Below are 22,767 nucleotides of genomic sequence, written 5' to 3'. Positions count from 1 at the left end.
AGGTTTGAAAAATTAAAAAAAAAAATAGATAAACTAAAAACACTATCCTGCTGCCTGCAAATAAAAACACCTTTTAAACCACGGTGTGAAAGACTCTTCCTTTTATTTGAATTTGGAACAAATGAAGAACAGACACATCTAGCGTAAAAGCCCATCTCTGAGATATTCGGGACTTGACTTCCTTACTCTGACAACAGTTTCCTTCCCTAAACGTCACTTAGAGCTGTATGATCCATGGACTTAGGAGTCAGATAATGGGATTCTGTGAATACCAGGCAGGCTTGTAGTAAAATCTATCCTACCCTGTCTTCATTCTGATTCTTCAGACCTCTTAGGAACAAGAACTATATTGGAATGAATTTCTGCTCCCACAGAAACCAGAAAACTAAAGGTCAACCCCCTAAACAAAGCCAATCAAAATCAAGTACACAGAGCAGCTGAACTTGTCATCTTTCCCTTCTGCCACCACAAAATGAGGAACTTGGACTAGAAGACTTCCAGATTCCCTTCTAGGTCTAAGCCCCCAAGATCTTGCAAGAACGTTCAAGTCCATGGTTAAAGTTTGGAACTGATAGCACAATGTTAGGCAGAGATGGGAGGCTGCTCTTCATCTGAAGCATTTGTCACGCACCTGATCCTGGGGGTCAATCATCAAAGGCCACCGTCTCCCTTGAGTAACCAAAATGCCATTTTCTGTTGATATCGTGTCACGGGGCAGCCCGTCAGTGTTCCACTGCCGTATTTCGTAGGGATCGCCAAGAATGTTAATGAGACTGAAGGAAGGATTGATTGGGATCTCCAGAATCAGACAGTCCTGGATCCAGTATTCTATAAGCTGTGGGAGGAAAGGTCACTTGTATAGAGTCAGGAACACTCAGTAAGTGGGGGTACACACAAAATGTCATGGTTAAAAGTAAGTTCTACTGGTCTCCACATGCATCCTGGCGTCGAAGCACCGGACACAAGAAGAGGACTGACAGTCAGGAGATCCGGGGCCTAGAACTATAGCATAAACTTGCTGTGGCTTTGAGCATGTCACTCCCCTTGCCTGAACTTCAGTTTTCTCAGGTATAAATGACAAATGTTGTCACAGTAGTCTTCAACCAGGGGGGTACTGTCCCCCTTGGGAGAGTCTGGAAGCATGTGGAGAAGTTGGGGTTATCACAATGGCTAGTATCACAATGCTAGTAGCGATTAGAAGATGGGGCAGAGGGATGTTAGCATGCTACCTCCTTCAGTGAGTGGGACAGTCCAAAAGCACGAATGGCACCACTCACACGGCACCAGATGACCCCTGCCTGGGCTCCTATTGAGTCTATGAGTCCTATACTGACTAGGTTTTATAACCCACGGACAAGGGTGAAAACTTTATAGGAAGGCATTTCATAAATATGGCCTGAAAATCTCTCCAAATAATTTAGATTCCAGCTCCTTCCCATTGCCTAGCCCGTTGTAGCAGTCGTGCCCATTACTTTCCATGCTGCTTCTGACCATGAGGGGAGGAGGCTCCCTGTCCCTCTTTCTCCCCTACAGGTTCTTGAGCTGCAAAGGAAGTGATGACTAACTTTCTAAGGAGAAAAGGAAGGAAATCCTAGGGGTAGACCATTGCTGGCTGACATGGGATGGGGAGGGCTGTGGAGTGTGGAAGTTTCCATCATGGAGAAACTTCACGGTGCAGGGCCCCCTATACACTCAGGAAAATGATCCCCCCAACTCTGTCTCTGCCAGTTTCAGCTTCTTCTCAACTCCCAGAAAGGGAGCTTACTCACCGATTGCCTATACTGGGCTGTGAAGGCCCCATAATAAGCTACACAAGCTGCTGCTATAAACACATTCCCAATGATATTTGATATCTCTTCGTTGAATTTCTGGATGCTTTCTTCCCATCGGACTTGCTCGTCTTCTAGTGCAGCTGTTAGCTTTCCAGCACGTATCAGACGTGCTTTTGTCAGGGCCATGGTCTTTGCTAGAAAATTTTAAGAAAATCAACCTACGTTATTCAGTATTTTCCTAAAATATGTTTATCCCCCTGCTTTTGTTTATAGCGGCATTAGTTGTATTTAGCTAATGATGTCAATACATCTCTATGAAACCCTCCACCAATTCAGCATTATTTTTCATTTCAGAAACAAGTCCACATTTGCCTCTTCCATTAAAAGAGCTCCTTTTTGTTACTCCATTACTCTGGCTGAAGACGGTTCTCTCTGTTTTGGTGTAGTATTTACTTTCGGGATCAAATTCATATGCTGCCTGTGTTATAATGTAACATTTCCCAACAAGCCTTCCATACAGGAGTTGAATGTATACAATACATAGCAGTTCTTCTAACTTTACACTCAAAGGGCTAGTGCTGTACATCTAGTGGAAATACGTCCTACACGTTGGGTGGAAGCTGAGATCTGACTACGTGAAAGCTACTTCTATTTTTAAACATCAGGGATCTCTTGGGATGCCTGGGTGGCTGAGTCAGTTTAATGTCTGACTTAGGCTCAAGTCATGATCTCATGGCTTGTGGGTTCGAGCCTCACTTTGGGCTCTGTGCTGACAGCTCAGAGCCTGGAGCCTACTTTGGATTCTATGTCTCCCTATCTCTCTGCCTCTCCCCTGCTCTCACTCTGTCTCTTTCAAAAATAAACGTTATAAAAGATTAGAAAACAATTTAAACAGCAGGCATCTCCTGATCAACATAAATTTTATAGGTTACTTACCCAGACTTTCTTTCTCATTCACCCCTTTGTCATATTCATCTTGTAAGGCCTGTATTTGATTTTCTACTTTTCTTAGTAATGCTTGCTTTTCTCTCAGGGTAGCCATAGTGATATCAAGTTCAGCCTAATAAAATTAAGTGAATATTTAAAATGAAAATCTGAAGTCTCCAAAGAAGGTAAAACTTGTACATTTATAGTAGATTTTTTAAAAAATGGGATTTATGTTCTCTTTTACATGTCTGAAAAGATTTTGATATGTATACAAAGTTAAAACAAATATAAAGCAAAATATAATAGCAGAAGCAAACAGAACAAAACAAAACAAAAACAAAACCCAATAAAACAAATCATAGAAGGAAGAGAGAAACAGATGAACTGTTGTACATTAATCTCCAAGCATTTGGGATTAACTAGTTACTATAATGGATTAACTTTAAATGATGAAATGAACGAAATAGTCACACACTAGGGAAAACTAATCTTTCCTAACTAGTTCTCTAGAGCTGGATCTGCAAACCAAATTCAGTCGGCTTCCTGCTTCTGTATAGTTAGCAAGCTCAGATTGATTTGACACTTTTAAATGGTTGGGGGGAAAGCAAAAGGAGAAGAACATTTCATGATAGGTGATAACTGTATAAACTCAAATTCCTGGGTGTATAAATAAAGTGACATTGGAACACAGCCATGCTTACTCACGTATGTGTTATCTGCAATAGCACAGTTCAGTAATTGCAACAGAGACCACATCTTAGCAAAACTGAAAACATCTCCTATCTGTGTTTTCATAGAAAAAGTTGGCCACCTCTGCTCTGTAGCCATGGTCCTTTTGGTAACCTGCTCCATCAATGAGCATTCTTCATTCTGCTTGGGACCTCACATCCAATTGTGGTTTAAGCTGGTTTTAGAACCTCAGATGACACCTCTGAGTGGGGGTGGGGAGATTATTAGCAAATCCAACATAGAGCATCAGAGGCATGAGAGCTGAAAGGCACCTCAAAAATACCAACGGCCTGATGATATGAATATAATAAAGACTCATCTTTTTTCTATACTGCAGAAAGGCTGATTTTAGAGGTCATTTCTGAAAAGATAATCTTCACCAGCTATGTTTTACAACAAAAACTAATTTTCAAGGTCACTGTTATTGCCTATATTGTGTAAACTCACAGGAGCTAGAATGATTAATGATTATGGCTTTTAATTCTATAAAATATTACAACACAAATAATATACCTGTGCAGCACGGAGTTTTTGTCTCTTTGGTTCGACTTCTTTGACTACCCTAGAGTACAGATCCATTGCTCTTACCCACATGCACATGGATTTACATGCTCTGGACACTTTCTCTACTTTCTCAGGCACAAAATCAGGATTGTTAATATACTTCTGAAGCTTTGCCAATATCTGAGGCTTTATATTTTCCTTATCATATTCTAGAAGTCTTCTTAGAAAGTTAGAGTCACCAAGAAGTTGCTTTGCTGTTGGCCAATCAGGTCTGAAAGACAGACATGATGTTAATAGCACCATAATAAAGTGATTTAAGAACAAAAGAAGTGTGCTCTTTTGAGAAAACAAAGATATTATCCCAGTTAGTGGGTAGTTTTAATCTCCATACTCTAATTCCAGTAATTGGTAGTTAAGAACCCCACAATTTGTGGTAAAACAGTAATTGGTTGACTCATGTTTCATACAACCCAGTTTGGGTAGAGAAAATAATGATCCAATCACAGTTTTAGAGATATAAGACATTATGGAAATAATAGTTTTATTTTTACAATGCCCTGGCACTCACATTCTTTTTACCTCATCTGCCTTAATTTAGGCCCGTAAAATCTCTTGTCAGAACACTACAATCACCTTCGAACTGGATTTATGTCTCTCAGTCCATCTTGCCCCTTGTGAACTCTTGCCAGATAGGTCTTTCTCACATGAAAACCCAACCATGTTGAAAAAATTCAATGGTTCTCAGTCCCCTCTGGCCAGAGTTTATGGTCTGTGCTTTGCAGAACTCCTAGGCCCTACTAGGTGCTGGCCAGAGAGCGAGCAGGGAAACTGGGCAGGGTTCCTCTGAGCCCTCTACCCTTTCTTAGTTGGTTTTACGTAAAAATATTTCTTACACTTTTTCTTGGAAAAAAATTTGTATTACTAAAGAAGGTTTGAAAACTGCCTATATCCAGGATGACAAACCTTGCATGATGCAATCACTGCCCCATCCCATTCCATGAGCATCAAATGTCCCTGAGCTCTCCCCATGGTCTCACTCTCCTCCAGAGCATCTTCTCCCAAAAATCTGCTCACACCTCTCTATGAGAGCTCTTTTTGTTTTGAACTCCTACTACTTTGCAAATCGCGCATGTCTTGAAATTTTTATTTTTCATGTCTGTTTCCCTACTATAATGTATGTCCCTTATAGAGAAGAGCTTCATATCTTCCATCATCTAGCACAAAACAGATGTTCCAAAAAATGCTTTTTGAATCAATTTGTTGTAGGACTAACCACATCCATGAGAAGGTGAAGAGAATGAGAACATATTACCATACCAACAATGTAGAAAAACACCAAGGAAATTCTACCATGCATTCTGGGAACACGTGACTATGAATTACTTACTTGGCATTCAAGAGAATAGAAATTGCTTCCATAACAGTCATGACCAGGTCTGGGGGCTTTGTAAAAACTCTGATCTCAGATATATCTGCTTTATCTAAGGAATCCAGTGCTTTATTAGCAGCATCAAGTGCAGGTAGAGCTTCTTCAAGGTCTCTTTGAGCATCATCAGCTATTGCTTGGGTCTCTTCAGCTTTCACTTTTGCTATTGCTTCATCTTCTTGCACAATGCTACGGACCTAGCCATTGAAACACAACTACTTAGGTGGTCTCAATATTTGTTTTTTGTTTTTTTTCTTAATTTTTAAAAATATTTATTATTTATTCTTTTAAAAAATTTTTTTAACCTTTATTTATTTTTGAGAGATGGAGAGAGACAGAAGGTGAGAGGGGGAGGGGCAGAGAGAGAGGGAGACAAAGAATCTGAAGCAGGCTCCAGGCCTTGGGCTGTCAGCACAGAGCCCAACACGGGGTTTGAACCCACAGACCGTGAGATCATGACCTGAGCCGAAGTCAAACACTTAACTGACTGAGCCACCTAGGTGCCTGTTTATTATTTATTCTTGAGAAAGGGAGAGAGAGAAACAGACAGAAAGACAGAGTATGAGAGGGGGAGGGGCAGAGAGAGAGACACACACAGAATCTGAAGCAGGCTCCAGGCTCTGAGCTGTCAGCACAGAGCTGGACGAGGGGCTCGAACTCATTAATTGTGAGATCATGACCTGAGCTGATGTTGGATGCTTAACTGACTGAGCCACCCAGGTGCCCCCCAATACTCGAATTTCAATATTTAAAAACAAATCCAATGATAATGAGTTATATTTGCCCCTTTGGATTACACCAATAATGAAAGAGAATTCGCTATGTTCTATTTTAATGTCTTCCTTTGTCCATCTCTTATATGTTGATAGGATAACTGAGCTGAAGTTACTGAAACAAACAGTTCCTTCTTTGGAGATGAATAGCTGCTCCTTTATATTTGTTGGGGGTACTTTTCTCTCAATTCTCTGTCCCACTCCTTGGGTTTTCTCATTCTCAGGGAGAATTTTTTTTTTCTTTTACAAATAGTTTATTGTCAAATTAGTTTCCACATAACACCCAGTGCTCATCCCCACAAGTGCCCCCCTCCATGCCCATCTCCCCCCCCCACATCCATCAGTCCTCAGATTGTTCTCAGCATTCAAGAGTCTCTCATGGTTTGCCTCTCTCCCTTTCCCCCACCATTTCCGCCCTTCTTCTCCCCTATGGTCTNAGGGGCTGCACCAGTTTACATTCCCACCAACAGTGCAGGAGGCTTTCTCCACATCCACACCAGCATCTAGAGTTCTCTGGTTTGCTCATTTTAGCCACTCTGACTGGCGTGAGGTGGTATCTCAGTGTGGTTTTGATTTGTATTTTCTCAGGGAGAATTTATTGAAGGTAGATTGTTTACAACTTAAAAGCATTGCTAAATCTATCACTTAATTATTTTCATTACATATAAAATTTTAAAAAATTCAGTCCCATGTCATGATATATAAGTGATAAGTTGGTGGTCAAAGCCTTCCCACCCACAGTGTTGGTTAATGCAGCATACCTGATCGGCATTTTCTTGATCCACTGCCAATTTGTCCATCAGGGCTTCAACATCTTGTGATTTTTGAAAAAGGATAGGCTCTAAAGCTGAAAGCTCTAATTTCATTTTATCTACTAGTACATTTGTTTCTAATAGCTTGGTGAGACCATTCTTCACCCGGTCACGTGCCTAGATGACAATAAAAATATCTGTTGTAATGAATATTATAAACTATAAGTTTCCTGGTGTCTCATGTACTAGAACTTTACATCTACAGGATTGGTAAATCAGTCTGTAATACTTAAAATGGTGAACATACAGAAATCTTCACGTGACAGAACTCTAGGAAATGAGCATGACACTCACTACGGTGGGTCTGGATCCATGTCCCCTAGCCACAGCAATTTGGCATGTCACTGGACTGTGGGCTCACTGAGGGCCTGCATCATATTATTTTTACCCCCTTAGCTCAGCAGCTTGGCAGTAGGCTGAATGAACGACAGGCAAGTTCAGATAGGAATCCCTGGAGGCCACAGATCAAGATGGGTGAGTAGAGCTGAGAACTTGTCAGTGTTCTGGGAGACAGTGTTCTGGGGACTTAGCTCTGGTTGCTGGATCCGAACCCTACTTCCCAGTGGTAAGGAACTTTTGACTAGGATCAACACGGTGGTACCTGGTAGAGGAGGCACCCGGAAATAACTTTTTTTTTTAAGGTAAATCAGAAAGTCTGATTCAAATTGACAGATTTCAAAGTATCTATGAAGTTATTATACAAAGCATGCGTTTATTTACCAGGTAAAAATCCTCTGAAAAATATTAAAAATATCGCAATGGTATATACTTCTATTTTTATTTTGTTTAAAGTGTTGAATAATTCAGGTCATGTTAATAGCCTGATGATGGTGATGATGATGGCAGCTGCTATTCCATGAGCACCTCATGTGTGTCCAATCATACTCCAAGCACTTCACAAACAGCATTTTATTTAAATTCCACAACCATCCCAGGGGTGGATGTAGATATTTATTTTATTTTACTTCATTTAAATCCAAGTTAGTTAACATATAGTTAATAATGGTTTCAGGAGTAGAATTTAGTGATTCATCATTTACATATAATACCCAGTGCTCATCTCAACAAGTGCCTTCCTTAATGCTCATCACCCATTTAGCCCATCCCCCCGCCCAACACCCCTCCAGCAACTCTCGGTTGCAAATGGCAAGATTTCATTCTTTTTGATCACTGAATAATATTCCATTGTATGTAAGTATGTGTGTGTGTGTGTGTGTGTGTGTGTGTGTGTGTGTGTGAGAGAGAGAGAGAGAGAGAGAGAGAGATCTTCTTTATTCATTCATCAGTTGATGGATATTTGGGCTCCTTCCATACTTTGGCTATTGTTGATAGTGTTGCTATAAACTTTGGGGTACATGTACACCTTTGCATTAACACTTTTGTATCCTTTGGGTAAATACCTAGTAATGTAATTCCTGGGTTGTAGGGTAGTTCTATCCTTCTTTTCTTTTCTCTTTTTATTTTTAATGTTTACTTATTTTTGAGAGAGAGAGACAGAGAGAGAGAATAAACAGAGGAGGGGCAGAGAAAGAGAGGGAGACACAGAATCCGAAGCAGGCTCCAGGCTCTGAGCTGTCAGCACAGAGCCTGATGTGGGGCTCTAACTCATGAACTATGAGATCATGACCTGAGCCAAAGTCAGACGGTCAACTGACTGAGCCACCCAGGCGCCCCTCTATCCTTATTTTCTACTAAGCCCTACTGAAGTTACAAAATGTGCTCAAGGTTGTATAGCAAGAGAGACGCAGAGCATACGTTGTATACAGTCTGGCTGACACTGAAGTCCTTGCTCTTTTTTTTTTTAAGTTTATTTATATTGAGAGAGAGCGTGCATGAGCAGTGGAGGATCAGAGGGAGAGGGAGACAGAGAGAATCCCAAGTAGGCTCCACACTGTCAGCATGGAATCTGATGCAGGGCTTGAACCTATGAACTGTGAGATCATGATTTGAACTGAAACCAAGAGTCAGTTGCTTAACCAACTGAGCTCCCCAGGTACCCCTGGAAGTCCTTGCTCTTAATGGGAAATACTGACACATGATAGATCAGCAAACTCCATCTCTACTGCTTAACAAAAGGTTCTGCTTATTAAATATTGCAGAGATGTTTAATTCACTGCTTACCCTGTGATGCACACTACTACTGAGGCACACTCATGTAAATGACAGTAGAAAAAATATAAATATCAAGGAAGGGGAAAGTGTCTGGGCTGACAGCATGAGACACGTTTTTGTCTGCTGTGGGTTGTCAAGGCACATGTCAGGATAGAGAAGGCATCCCGTAGGTAAGATGGCATGTAGATCTTCTACTCATTCTGGCAAGTTTTGAGTTCAAGCAAAAAGAAATTTTTTAATTGATAATAATAAACTTACTGAAACTAACTGCTTCTTTTTTTCACTCAGCATAGTCAGGAAGAGATTGATGAGTTCCAAGTAGGAGGTGGGCGTTGTGTAGTACCGTCTCCGGAGCTCTGTGTAATAGCGTTCTGCCATATTGGAGACGCTCAAGTGAACGTTGACACACATAAGGGAAAGCTTTTCTTTCAGTTCTTCTTTTCCAGCATCAAGATTGGAGAAAAATGTCTTTGATACAGAAAGAAGTGCTTCTCTAGGCCACTGTAAATAAAGATAGAATTTGGAAAATCTCTTGCTCATTTCTACAATGTACATTTTAACAACTAAGAAGATGTATTTCTTTGAAATTCTCTCTTGCTTTGTCCCCCCTTTTACTCAACTAACTCCTTCTCATGTCTATGTTTAATGAACTGGATGCTTGTATTCCTTAGAGAGGGGTCTGGGTCTGCATTTGCTATCTGCACAGTGCCTGGCACATGGAAGTTGTTCAATCAGTATTTGTTAATGGAATGACCACACGATTTGGTGTATTTGGAACAATTCCGTGAATAAAATCACACACAAGACGAGGACTTCATGTCCTTACTCTGTTTATTATGCAAGTCCATTACATTATGCAGGACTTCAGGTCCATTATCATAATCACCCTCCTCTTCACCTCAACTTCTTTGCTTCTTTCTTGTTTCTTTGTGCTCACCTGAACCTTAGTCAAATATAACTCTGTTACTCCATGTCTGCAACTGTGCAGCTGAGCATGGCTAGAGAGAAACACACAACCATTCCAACTGGCCTCACTTCAAATTTGTGACAGCTAGCTCTAGTGGGTTCTTGGTGTAGCCCATAAGGGCTTCTACAGACTGCTAACACTCCCTCTTTCCACTTCATTTCCAGCTGATGACCTTGCTTCCCACATCACTAAAAAAATAGAAGCGATGAAAACAGAACTTCAGTGAGCTCTCACCCTCATGTCTTTTCATCTCCCTGTCTCTGTGCTCATATACTCTGCCTTCCTTCCTGTTCCTCTGGGCTATGCTGTGCACACTCCCTGCTGAGACCAGCCCCTTCGCTGCCGACTCAATCCCATCTCTTCTTGCCTATGCAGTGGCATTGGTACAACAACACTTTGAGGCTCCATCAATAGATTTCCTTTCTGGATCATGTCTGTCAGCACACACATGTACTATTTGTATTTCCTACTTAAAAACGCTTTTCACCTCTAGTACCCCTGTAGCTACTAGCCATCTTTTGGTGTTATTTTGGGGCAAAACTCCTTGAAAGAATTGCCTATGCTCACTGTCTCTGATTCCTCTCCTCGCTTCTCTCTTGAACCTTCTTCCCCATCACTCCACTGAAATAGCTGTTGTCAAGATGACCAATAATTTCTACATTGCTAAATTCAATAGTCTCCTCTTCCTTTCTAAATTCTGTTTAGCCTTTGTTCGAGGACTATCATCGTTATCCCTTGTATATGAGTAAATTCCTAGTGGGAATTTAAAGTGGGCTTTAAAGCCAATGCAGGTACACTTGAGTTATTCTTGGACAATGTGTTACCCCTTTAAAATCAAGCAGATCCATCTTCCCAAAGAGGTATCCTGGGATGTCACCAACCTGGACAAACCAGTCAATAGTGCAGCAATTCACAAGGGATGGGAACATCCGGCACCGGGACCGGAAGGCCTCCCCCACAGGGCTCATACAGAGAACGATGTGCAGCTTCTGACGGACTCTGCTGATAAAGTACTGAAACACCTGAAAAAAGATATTTTTCAATTTAAAATAAGGGTAAAGTAACAATAAGTGTTAGCTACTGCCTCTGGGTAACCAATATCAGATAAAATTGGTGCTAGTGTAGTAAATGTGTGAACTGTTTTTGTTCAACTTCGGTTCGGACCCCTCATGCAGTCTGGAAAGATTAAAAATGACACTTTGCAGATTCCACTGCAACTAGAGTTCTGGATGTGATGTAGGTCCTCTTCATCAGTGTATTTAAGGAGGTCTCTAGAATAAAGTGGAGAGAGGTATTCATACAGGTTTTTGCTTCGGGGTAGAAGGTACGGGAAGAAAGAGGTGGGTAAGGCAGCCATGGGTGCAGGTGCAGAGTCTAGCAGAAGGGGCGTGGACCTGGAGAACTATCTCTGAATGGGGCTCCTTATTTCTGCAGTGTTCTGACCTGGTTGGGGCCGCATGGCTTTGGAGCTTGGAGCAGCAGCAGCAAGCAGAATGCATTGGTTCAGTGGCTTCCTGCCTCAGCAGCTTCCCTGACTGCTGACTTCTACCAAGTGCATCTCATGTTCGTTCTGAGGAATTCGGCCTTGAGTCCCTTTCTTGGGCTCTCCCAGTGATTCTGTGTTCTTCCCCTTTCTGCTTATGTCAGCTGACATAGACCCTGCTATCTGTACTTAGAAGCCCTGACCTAGCAGTAGAGGAGATCTCATGAAAGGACAGAGGAGACATAAGAAAGGTCAAAAAAAAAAAAAAAATTAAAGAAGGTGCAGAAGCAAGGGTTCCTCAGGCAGGGCACTGAGGGCGTGTGAAATACATCTGTGTTTAAAGAAGAATAAGGCAAACTGTCCTGTTTGGACAAGACTATGATCTCCATGGGGCAGTGGGGTTTCTGTTTTCTGCTTCCCACTGACCTCTCTGGAAGTCTGGTGAACCAACACTTTGAATGTAGGAAGTAAAATACATGGAATTACAAAGGAAAACAATTATATTGGCAGAAAAAAAACCCATCCATGGACTCCTCAAAGGGAGATGTGGATCATTAAAAAAAAGAAAAAGAGGCTAACACAATTCTGTGTTTTACTAAAGCCTATCAGCATTGTGACGTGTCCTACCTCATCTCTATTCCCCTCAGAAATTCCCACTTCTTTCGCTCTTGGTCTGGTGGCTGCTAAAACCTGTTCCAGTTCATCCTTTTCAAATAAATTGGGCACTTCGCCAGAGTTCAGGATGTTATTTATATCTTCTAGGAATTCTTCTGCTACAATCTGTAGAAGAAAGCAGAGTGATCATTGTAACTCACTCAACCAGTTTAGATTTTTATTTATTCCATGTAAATTGTAAAGCAAATATTTAATCAAAATTCACATTGAGTTAACTTTATCTTTAAGAGAAAATAATATTAAAAATTAGAATCTTAATATTCTAATATAGAAGTACATTGATTTTTCATTTTTCCTTTCTGTTTTGTTTCTTAAAAGATGAATGTACTTTATGTGGTTCAAGTAATACGTGTAAACATTTTATATTGTGCCCTCTTTCAGCTAACATTTCTCATAAATATTTACCCATAATTCTGTAGATTGCTCATCGTATGGCATAGCATACTATAGAGCTGATGTGCCATATTTTCCAGTAGACTTCAATAGTCCACAGTTTTGTTTACATTTTAAGAACATATGTAGGACTACAGTTTTCCTCCCCATTTGGGTTATTTCCTGAGGATAAATTCCCAAGAGGGAGGCTAGCCTTTAAAGTGCATGAATAGTTTCTGGATTTAAAAAATTTTTAATTTCCCATTCAATTCAAGTATGATTTCATGAACCTTTAACATTTATTTTTACTAGATTAAGGAGTACAAATGTTTGCTTTGGGAGAATTTAATTTGCATTTCTTTGATTATCTGGGTGGCTCAGTTGGTTAAGTGTCTGGCTCTTAATTTTGGCTCAGGTCATGATCTCACAATTTGTGAGATCAAGCCCCATGTTGGGCTCTGTGCTAATAGTTCATGCTCTCTCTCACAAAATAAATAAGTAAACTTTACAAAATCTGTTTAAACTGTAATCATTTTTATATTGGAGTTTACTTTTAAATTTGAATGAGTAATTTACATATCATAAAATAAGCCTTTTGCCTCTAATAATCGATGCAAATATTAAAAATCTATCATTTATCCTTCTGTTTCAGTTAACTTTTTACTTTTACAAAAGTTTGAGTCCTATATATTTAAGTATAACAAAATATGTTATTTTATTTTCTTTATTTGTAACTTTTTTTCTTAAAGTTGGCATACTTGTGTCTTGTTAATTTTCCCCAAGAGCAAACACTAGTTCTTTGTCATAGTTTACCTATTTCTGCTTTTATCTTATTATTTGCTTTTCTTATTTTTGTTGCTTCCTTGTGATCTTTATTTTCCTAAAGTTTTAAGTCAACTAATGTAGCTTCCTTTTTTATTTAATGTTTATTAATTTATTTTGAGAGAGAGAGCATATGCACGTGCATGTGGGCCACATGAGTGGGGGAAGGGCAAAAAGAGAGAGGGAGAGAGAGAATCCCAAGCAGGCACCATGTTGTCAGCACAGAGCCTGGATATGGGGCAGGGCTCGATCTCACGTCTGTGAGATCATGACCTGAGCTGAAATCAAGAGTCAGATGTTTAACTCATTGAGCCACCCAGGTGCCCCTAATTTATGTAGTTTCTAATTTTTGATACAAGTCTATAAATGTAATCCTAAGAAGTGTTTGGTTGCATCACACAGATTTCTACTTATATTAAGTTCATTTTCCCTGTTCTGTAAAATAGAGACTTAAATTTTGATGTTCTTGACTCAGGAATTCTTTATATAAATATTGTTTTAAAGTGCTGAGCCACATCATTAATTTCTCCTTTGATTAGAGTATGGACAAAGAATGTTATCAGTATAGTTTACGCTCTTTTGAATTTATTGAAAATTTGTTTAAACCTAACATATGATCAATTTTTATAAACTTTCAGTAGTATTAGAAAATATTTACTTTCAGGGCACCTGAGTGGCTCAGTCAGCTAAGCATCTGACTTCAGCTCAGGTCATGATCTCACAGTTCGTGGGTTTGAGCCCCGCTTCAGGCTCTGTGCTGAATGCTTGCTCAGAGCCTGGAGCCTGTTTCAGATTCTTCTCCTTCTTTCTCTGCCCCTCCCCCACTCATGCTCTGTCTTACTCTGTCTCTCAAAAATAAATAAATGTAAAAAAATTTTAAAAAAGAAAATATTTACTTTCTTTGTAAAATATAATTGTAGTATATAGCCATCAATTCCAGCTTACATTATATTCTTCATATTATGTAAACATACTTATTTCTACTTTGTATTTGCTAGAAATAGCAAATTGAACTCAATTGTTAACATCTTGCTTCTCTCAGCTTCTCATGTTTATAATAGTTTTACATATATACATACATACATATATACACACATTAACTTTAGTTATTATGTTTACTCTCCATTAGGATAGAACATTTGAGATTGATTGGGGTTTTCAACAGAGTATAATAGCCATTTGTTTGTTTAAAGTGTAGTAAGACAGTCTGATTTTATTTTTGGAGTTTTAACACTTAAGTCTTTTTATATAACTTGCTTAGCTCTTAAAACCAACATTAAACTTACATAAGAAATATTTTAATTTCAGAATAAGAAACTAAAGATAAACAAAACTAAGAAAATAAAAAAATCACTCATAATCCCATGACTCAGATATTTTCTAATTGTATATACAGCATATCTGTTTAGGTATATATTAAATCAAAGAACCTATATGGTAGATGATTTGTATATGTGTTATGATGTAATAACACATCATAAACATTTTTCACATTAATTAATGTGTATATTTCTACAAAGTAATTTTAATTTTTTTAACAGTGTCCTATTGTATAATTATACCACAATTAACTTGTGAATAATGAGGCTATTTCAGATTAACTGTTATTTTATTTTACTTTATTTTTAAAGTTTATTTTGAGGGAGAGAGAGAGAGAGAGAGAGAATGCATGTACAAGTAGGGGAGGACCAGAGAAAGAGGGAGAGAAAACCTTAAGCAGGCTCCATGCTGTCAGCATGGAGCCCAATGACTCACTCAGTCTTACCAATCATGAGATCATGACTTGAATGGAAATCAAGAGTTGGATGCTTAAAGACCAACTGAGCCACCCAGGTGCCCTATTATTTTAAAATACTGCAATAGAGGCAGAGAAGGACAAATACCATATGTTTGCACGTATAGGAGGATTAGGAGGAACTTAATGGAGGACCATGGGAGAAGAGAAGGATAGAAAAATAGTGGGGGAGGGAGGGGAAGGCAAACCATGAGAGACTCTTGAATGCTGAGAACAAACTGAGGACTGATGGGTGTGGGGAGGGAGGGGGGAGATGGGCAAGGAGGAGGGCACTTGTGGGGATGAGCACTGGGTATTATATGGAAACCAACTTGACAATAAACTATTTGTAAAAATAAATAAATAAATAAATAAAAATAAAATAAAATATAAGCTACACACAGGCAAGGATTTTTATGCTTAGTTCACTCCTGTGTATCAGACAGAGAGTAAACACTCAATAAAATTTTGTTTAAACAGGAAAATAAAATAAAATATTGCAATAGATACTCTTGTACATACAGCTTTGTATGCAGCTGTAATTATAAGTAAGAGAAATTTAAGGGCTTTATCTACATATTGCAACTACCTTCTAGAAGATTTTGCTAATTTACTGGTGAGGTCTATGCAAGGCCTGTTTTCCAACACCTTTGTCAACACTGCGTATTATGATTTTGAACTTTTGTCAATGTGAAAGGCCAACCCCTGGCATTTATCTTTACTTAAATTTCTTTGGTTACTGGTGAGGCTGATCATTTTTCAGGTCTTTAAAGCCCTTGAATTTTTTTTTTAAGGAACTTTCTATTTGCATTTTATTACATTTTTATATTTCTTCTATTGATGTGCTTGTCTTTTCCTTTTCATTTTAAAAAGACTGTATTTGTATTTATTTTCCGGCTTTATTGAGATATAATGGACATATAACATTATATAAACTTAGGGCATACAATGTATTGATTTATTATACTTACCTATTGCAACATGATTTCCACTATAGCCTTAAGCTAACATTTCCATCACATCACATCATTATTATTTCTTTTTTTGTGGTGCAAACATTTAAGACTTACTCTCTTAGCAACATTAAAGTATATAATACAGTATTTTTAACTATAGTCATTATGCTGTACGTTACATCCTTAGAACTTAATTCATCTTATAACAGGAAGTTTGTACCCTTTGAACAACCTCTCACCATTTTCCCCACCCTCCAGCCCCTGGTAACCACTATGCTTTCTGTTTCCATGAGTTTGGCTTTTTTTTTAGGTCACATATAAGTGATATCATACAGTATTTGTCTTACTCTGTTACACTATTTCATTTAGCGTAATGCCCTCAAGATTCATCCATGTAGTTGTAAACAGCAGGATTTCCTTCTTTCTCATGGCTGGATAATACTCCATTGTGTGTATGTGTATGTATAGGCCATATCTTCTTTATCCATCCTACTGATGGACACTTAGGTTGTTTCCATATCTTGACTATTGTAAATAATGTTGCAATAAACATAGGAGTTCATGTATCTCTCTGAGATCCTGTTTTCATTTCCTTTGGTTATATATCCAGAAGTGGGACTGCTGGATCATATGGTAGTTCTATTTTTAAGTGTTTGAGGAACCTCCATATTATTTTTCATAGTGGCTGCACCAATTTACATTCCTACCAACAGTACACAGAGTTCCCATCCTCACCAATGCTTGCTCTCTCTTGTCTTTTTAATGATAGCCACGGGATGTTGTATGTTTCTAGGATTTTATCCATTACTTCAGGGTTATCCAATTTGTTGGCATATAATTGTGTGAGATGACATCTAATTGTGGTTTTGATTTATATTTCCCTGATGATTACTGATGTGGAGTATCTTTTCTTTAAAAAAATTTTTTTTAATGTTTATTCATTTTTTGAGACAGAGAAACAGAGCACAAACGGGGAGGGGCAGAGAGAGAGGGAGACACAGAATCCAAAGGAGGCTCTAGGCTCTGAGGTGCCAGCACAGAGCCTGACACAGGGGTCAAACCCATAAACTATGAGATTATGACCTGAGCTGAAGTCGGATGCTTAACTGACTGAGCCACCCAGGTGCCCCAGTGTGTCTTTTCATGTACCTCTTGGCCATGTGTATGTCTTCTTTGGAAAAATGTCTATGTTACTGGAGGCTTACTGTATTTCTTTGGTGGGGTCATGTTTCCTTGGTTCTTCATGATACCTGTAGCTTTACGTAGGTGTATGTATGTTTGAGGGAGTTCCCTCTTCCAGACTTTATGGACTGGCTTCAGTAAGGGCAGACTTTCACCGTTGGTGGGGGCACAACAGAGCATGCTATGGCCCCAGATCTAGGGGTGCAGGGCACCAAGTGTGGGGATGGGTGGTGGCGCTGGGCCTAGGAGTGTGTTATGTTTCTTCAGCTGAGGCGGCTGCTGGAGTCCACAGCATGTGTGGCTTGATGAGCACTGCAGGGGGGTCACAGTGGCTGCAAGAGCTATGGGTGTCCTCAGTTGTGCCAGGTTGAGCAGCTAGGGACCAGGGCAGGCTCTGCTGGTGGCCAGAACTGGTAGTATATACATTTGACTCTGGGCCCTTTCTCATTTGTAAAAACTATTAATATATTCAGATATAAATTTACTGCATGTCACCAATATTAAAACTATTTTCCCATTTTATGATTATATTTAATATAAAATAATTTAAAATATTTATTCATCAGATCTATCACTTTCTTATCCCTTGGCTAATTGCTAGAGAGGTTTATTTTCCCGAAGGTTAAAATGCGCAAGTGTAGTCAATGTAGAAAATTTTCTTCTTTAGAATAAACTGAAGAACAGTTAAATTGGTTCTTATAGACATAGATGTAATCCTATTTTAATTTTAAAGTTAATTTAACCCTAAAACAGCCATCATTGTTTTCCTTTTCTTGGGTAAAGCATATTTCCCTAATTGATTTCAGTTAAGGTATAATTTCCTTATATGTATTGCTACAGAAACAATTTACTACTTTTTGTTATCTATGTCCTTCTAAAAAAAAGTTTAAACCTCTTTCACCCCCTTAACCTTTGATCATATTTACTTAGAATTTAAAAGGTGACACAAAGGTTGGTAACATAAATGAAAATGTATTATAAAAGTCTTTTACAAGGTTCAAGACATCTGTTATCTGAGGGAGCAATTCCTTGCACTATATCATACAAACAATTTAAAGCACAGTCATGATCATAATACTTGTACTTTAGCTATTTAAACATGTACCTGGGTGTCGGTGAAAAGGAAGACCATATTCTTGTCATCCACACCAGCCATTTTGTACAACTTCCTCAGGTCTTCATGAAAACTGTCATAATTATATCCCCGGCTCAGTTCAATTTGCAGACATTTGTAACCACATATGTGAGCTGCAAGTCTTGTAAGAGACTGTTTTCCTGTGCCTCCTACTCCAACGAGCAGGGCATTGCCTCTTTCCTGACGAATCATGCGGGCAATCCTGCAGGCGGCAAAACAAGGAAAGATGTATTTTAAGTGTACAGATGTGGCTCAGAGGGCCTGACCCTCTATGGACCGCTAGTGGCCAGTGGGGCATCATTCCGGAGCAAAAGGCCACAGGAAAGAGCAGGGTGTGTCTGAAGTTCAAGGCTGGGAGAAAGAACTGCAGAGGTTTCATTGTATGCAACTCTCCCATTTCCCACAGGCTGTTGGCATGGTCATGCAAATGCAGAGTAAAAGAAAATCTCTTCTCCTTTCTCCAAAGCTTGAAGGGTTTTGTTAGGACCTTGGCTGATCTCAGCCACTACTTGTAATATCATCATTGTATCGACACTGACAAGACCAGGGCTTCATTTATAATGAGGAGCGAGCAGAAATATCATTGGGCCTAGGAAAAGACAGTGCAGTTCAGAAAGGGAGCTTGATGGGAATACTCTGAAATGAATTTAATCTAAGATATCAACACATTTTAGGAAATTTATGATTCACATTGACAACAAGAAAGTGAAAAGCACTGCAATCATGATACTAGAGTGAACACTTAGGGGAAAGGCTGAGTTTAGTAAAAATTGAATAGAGATGGAAAATCTGATGACCAAATTGAAAACTGCAGTGGAGGGGCACCTGGGTGGCTCAGTCAGTTAAGTGTCTGACTTCGGCTCAGGAAATGATCTCAAGGTTTGTGAGTTTGAGCTCCACATCTGGCTCCCTGCTGTCAGTGCAGAGCCTGCTTGGGATTCTCTGTCTCCCTCCCTCTCTGCCCTTCCCCTGCTCTCACTCTCGCTCTCGCTCTCTTGCTCTCTCTCTCTCTCTCTCTCAAAAATAAATAAATATTAAAACAAAGAAACAAAAAAACCCCAGTGGAAGACAGGCTTTGCAAATAGGAAAATGAGAAATTGAAATAGGTGGAAAATTCAATAGGTGAAGTAGAAGACAAACTCAAGGAGTTTACCCAGAACACAGAGGAGAAGGATAATGACATTACAATGACCGGAGGAAATTAGGAGATTAGGAGGACTAATGTAGGAGAAACAAGTGGGATCCCAGAGGCCAAAGGGAAGTGCAGAAGGAGAGCCAGGAGGGGATAGAACTGATGTGACAGCTGACAAAACAGTAGGAAGAAACCCCTGAGCTGAACCCATAGATCTGAAGTCCCTGAGGGTCAGTAAAGAAAACCAGAGAGGAGGGGCGCCTGGGTGGTTCAGTCGGTTAAGCTTCCAGCTTCGGCTTAGGTCATGATCTCATGGTTCGTGGGTTCGAGCCCCGTGTCAGGCTCCCTGCTGGCAGCTTAGAGCCTGAAGCCTGCTTCGGGATTCTGTGTCTCGCTCTCTCTCTGACTCTCCCCTGCTCACACTGTCTCTCTCTCTCTCAGAAATAAATAAAACATTAAGAGAAATAAAAAAAGAAAACCAGAGAGGAGAGGAAAAACATGAAAGACTCTCTAGGAGATACATAAATATAAAATAAAATAAGTGTGTGCATGTATACATATAAAATAGAAATCCATATTTTAGACATAACTGAAGAGTCTGTGAGCATCTAAAAGGCAGACAGATTATTCCCAAAGGGACAAATAATTTCAGGCTGGCCTTAGGCAACTATTTTATAAGATGACATTCCAGAAGACAATGGTTAGAGAGGGAAAGCTGTCATGTTATTGCCCAGAGCAGAAGCCGTCTAAACCTTCCTAAAAGGTTCCTTGAAGATATATAAAGATGTATAATTAAAGAAAGTTTTTTTAATGTTCATTTAGTTTTGAGAGAGAGGGAGAGAACATGAGCAGGGGAGGGGCAGAAAGCAAGGGAGACACAGAATCCGAAACAGGCTCCGCTATGCTGACAGCACAGAGCTTGACTCGACTCTTGAACTCATGAACTGCGGGATCACGACCTGAGCCGAAGTTGGACATTTAACTGACTGAGCCACCCAGGTGCCCCAAGAAGTATAGATAAAACTGGGAAAAAAAAAAAAAACCCTCAAAAAAGGGATACGGGTATCAGTATATTACTGATCAGTATGTATGAGTCAAGTCCATATACATTAAGATGATTTAAAAAAGATGATAGTATTAATAAATTTCTCTTAAAAAGAAGATATAAAATGTAAAAATAATATTTTTTAATTATCATCACCATTTATCTAAAATTTCAGATTGGGTTATCAGAAACTAGGAAATCATGGGGGAATTATCAAGGGAGATTTAATTTCTTCTCTTTAAGAGGAAGTTTGCTTGTGTGTCTGAGTACCTATCTTAGTTTTATTCAAAATGCTAGTAATTGGAAAATAACAGATTCAAATATTTGAAAGTGATAATGGCTTTATTATTTTTTAAATTATGAAAGTAAAACACAGTCATTGTGACTGAGGGGAGAACACCCCACTTGTAAGCTCCCTCACAAGGGCCTGGGTGTGGTCCTGGGATCTGTGAGAACTGTGCCTAGCACAGCATAGTCAGAGTTTCATGGGCATTTGTTCAATGAATTTATGTGTGTTGACTTTGTATGTGTGTTTTACAAAAATGGGATTAAACTCTAATTACATTTTGTTTTATGATTGCTTTGCTAGATAATGTATTATGGACATTCTCATGCTAGTAAACAGAGCAATAAATATACCATAACTTATTTAGTCAGTTTCCTAGTGATGGATATTTAGTTCTTTTATGTTTTTGCTATCATAGTAACAATATTAGAAAATAAAACTTAAAACTGGCTGCAAATAGAATCCTTTCAGATTGCTAGAGAGAGAGGGAGAGACCATGAAACAAAAAGAGGTTGCATTAAAAACAAACAGAAAATAAGTTAGGATGGCGTAAATGTGGCCATTAAAGCCATGTTTCAAAATAGTATTTAATTATATAGGATTGTGGAGGCAAATGTAATGTAAATGTTAAAGGCATGGTGTTTAACAATATGTACCATAATACAACTTTGTAAAAGTCTATATATAGTTAACAAATATATTTGAAAGAACCGTACCATTTTAACAGTGGTTGTCTGGCTGAGGAGGTGAAATTATGAATGTTTTTCTAAATTCTATAATGGGTGTGCTTACCATATGATAAGAAAAATAATCACGAAGTGCAGTAGTTCCTCCCCTCAATGATGGGGGATACATTCTAAGACCCCAGTGGATGCCTGAAATAACTATGGGTAGGATCAAACCCTCATTTTCCTATACATACACACTTGATAAATCTTAATTTATAATTTAGTCATAGTAAGAGATTAACAGCAATAACTAATAATGCAGAATGATTATAACTATGCTGTAATAAAAGTTATGTCAATGTGGTCTGTCTCCCTCTCAAAGTATCTCATTGTACTGTACTTCCTGTGATGATGGAGATAAGATGCTTATGTGATGAGATGAAGCAAAGTGAATGAGGTAGGCACTGGGACTTAGCAGTAGGCTACTACTGACCTTCTGACGAATCATCAGAAGGAGAGTCATCTGCTTCCTCACTGAGGTTGACTGTGGGTAACTAAAACCGCAGAAAGCGAAACTGCAGATAAAGAGAAGACAACTATAGATGTATTTCTGCTGTGTAGGAAACACAAAGATCCTTTTTTTGTTCAATAGTTCTATCCTCAAGAAGATTTTGGTGATAGGAATTTGTATGAATAATATTATACTTCTAAGAAAAAGGGAGACAAATGTCATTCCTTAAGCTACCTCTGAAATTCAGTACACTTTTACCAAATGATCTATATTGACGTAACCAACTTCTAGAGATCTTAAAGACTATGACATAGGAAATGTTGATTAAGTAGCTCATATGCACCATTATTTTTGGTGGCAGGGGATTGGAGCTATGTAGTATGAGCATAGAACAGGAAGTCTTCATTGAAAAGTGCTCCTCCAGGACAAAGTAGACTTCTAGGTATTATTCAGGATTTTCTAAAATAAGAATTAATCTTTCAAATCTGCGTGCTTCAGTTTCATACCTTCTCCTGCCCCGCAGGCCAGTCTGCTCTTTCCCTCCTCTGTCTGCCTTGATAACAACTTTGTCCAGGACAGGGGTCAGTAAACAATGGTATGTGGGCCAAGCCCTGCCCCTTCACTGTGTTTTTAAAGTTTACTTATTTATTTGGGGAGAAGGAGAGAGAGAGAGAGAGAGAGAGAGACAGAGAGACAGAGAGTGC

General features: G+C 39.1%; 1 protein-coding gene across 1 annotated transcript in view; it reads right to left on the bottom strand.

Annotated features, from left to right (window-relative positions):
• DNAH6 (dynein axonemal heavy chain 6) overlaps positions 1-22,767 on the bottom strand; it is a 209,415-nt gene that overhangs the window by 60,660 nt on the left and 125,988 nt on the right. Inside the window, exons 46-55 of the mRNA XM_077751897.1 lie at positions 18,392-18,623; positions 12,133-12,285; positions 10,904-11,044; positions 9,314-9,556; positions 6,893-7,060; positions 5,320-5,555; positions 3,942-4,203; positions 2,709-2,832; positions 1,770-1,966; positions 632-835 (exon numbers count right to left, since the gene is read on the bottom strand). Of these exons, the coding sequence (XP_077608023.1) occupies positions 632-835; positions 1,770-1,966; positions 2,709-2,832; positions 3,942-4,203; positions 5,320-5,555; positions 6,893-7,060; positions 9,314-9,556; positions 10,904-11,044; positions 12,133-12,285; positions 18,392-18,623 (1,960 nt within the window). The remainder of the gene's footprint in view (positions 1-631; positions 836-1,769; positions 1,967-2,708; positions 2,833-3,941; positions 4,204-5,319; positions 5,556-6,892; positions 7,061-9,313; positions 9,557-10,903; positions 11,045-12,132; positions 12,286-18,391; positions 18,624-22,767) is intronic.

This window comes from Crocuta crocuta, unplaced genomic scaffold (assembly GCF_008692635.1).
Source record: "Crocuta crocuta isolate KB4526 unplaced genomic scaffold, BGI_CrCroc_1.0 scaffold430, whole genome shotgun sequence".
Taxonomy (NCBI): Eukaryota; Metazoa; Chordata; class Mammalia; order Carnivora; family Hyaenidae; genus Crocuta; species Crocuta crocuta.
Note: the sequence above shows the minus strand (reverse complement) of the source record. Positions and strands in the feature narration are given on the sequence as shown.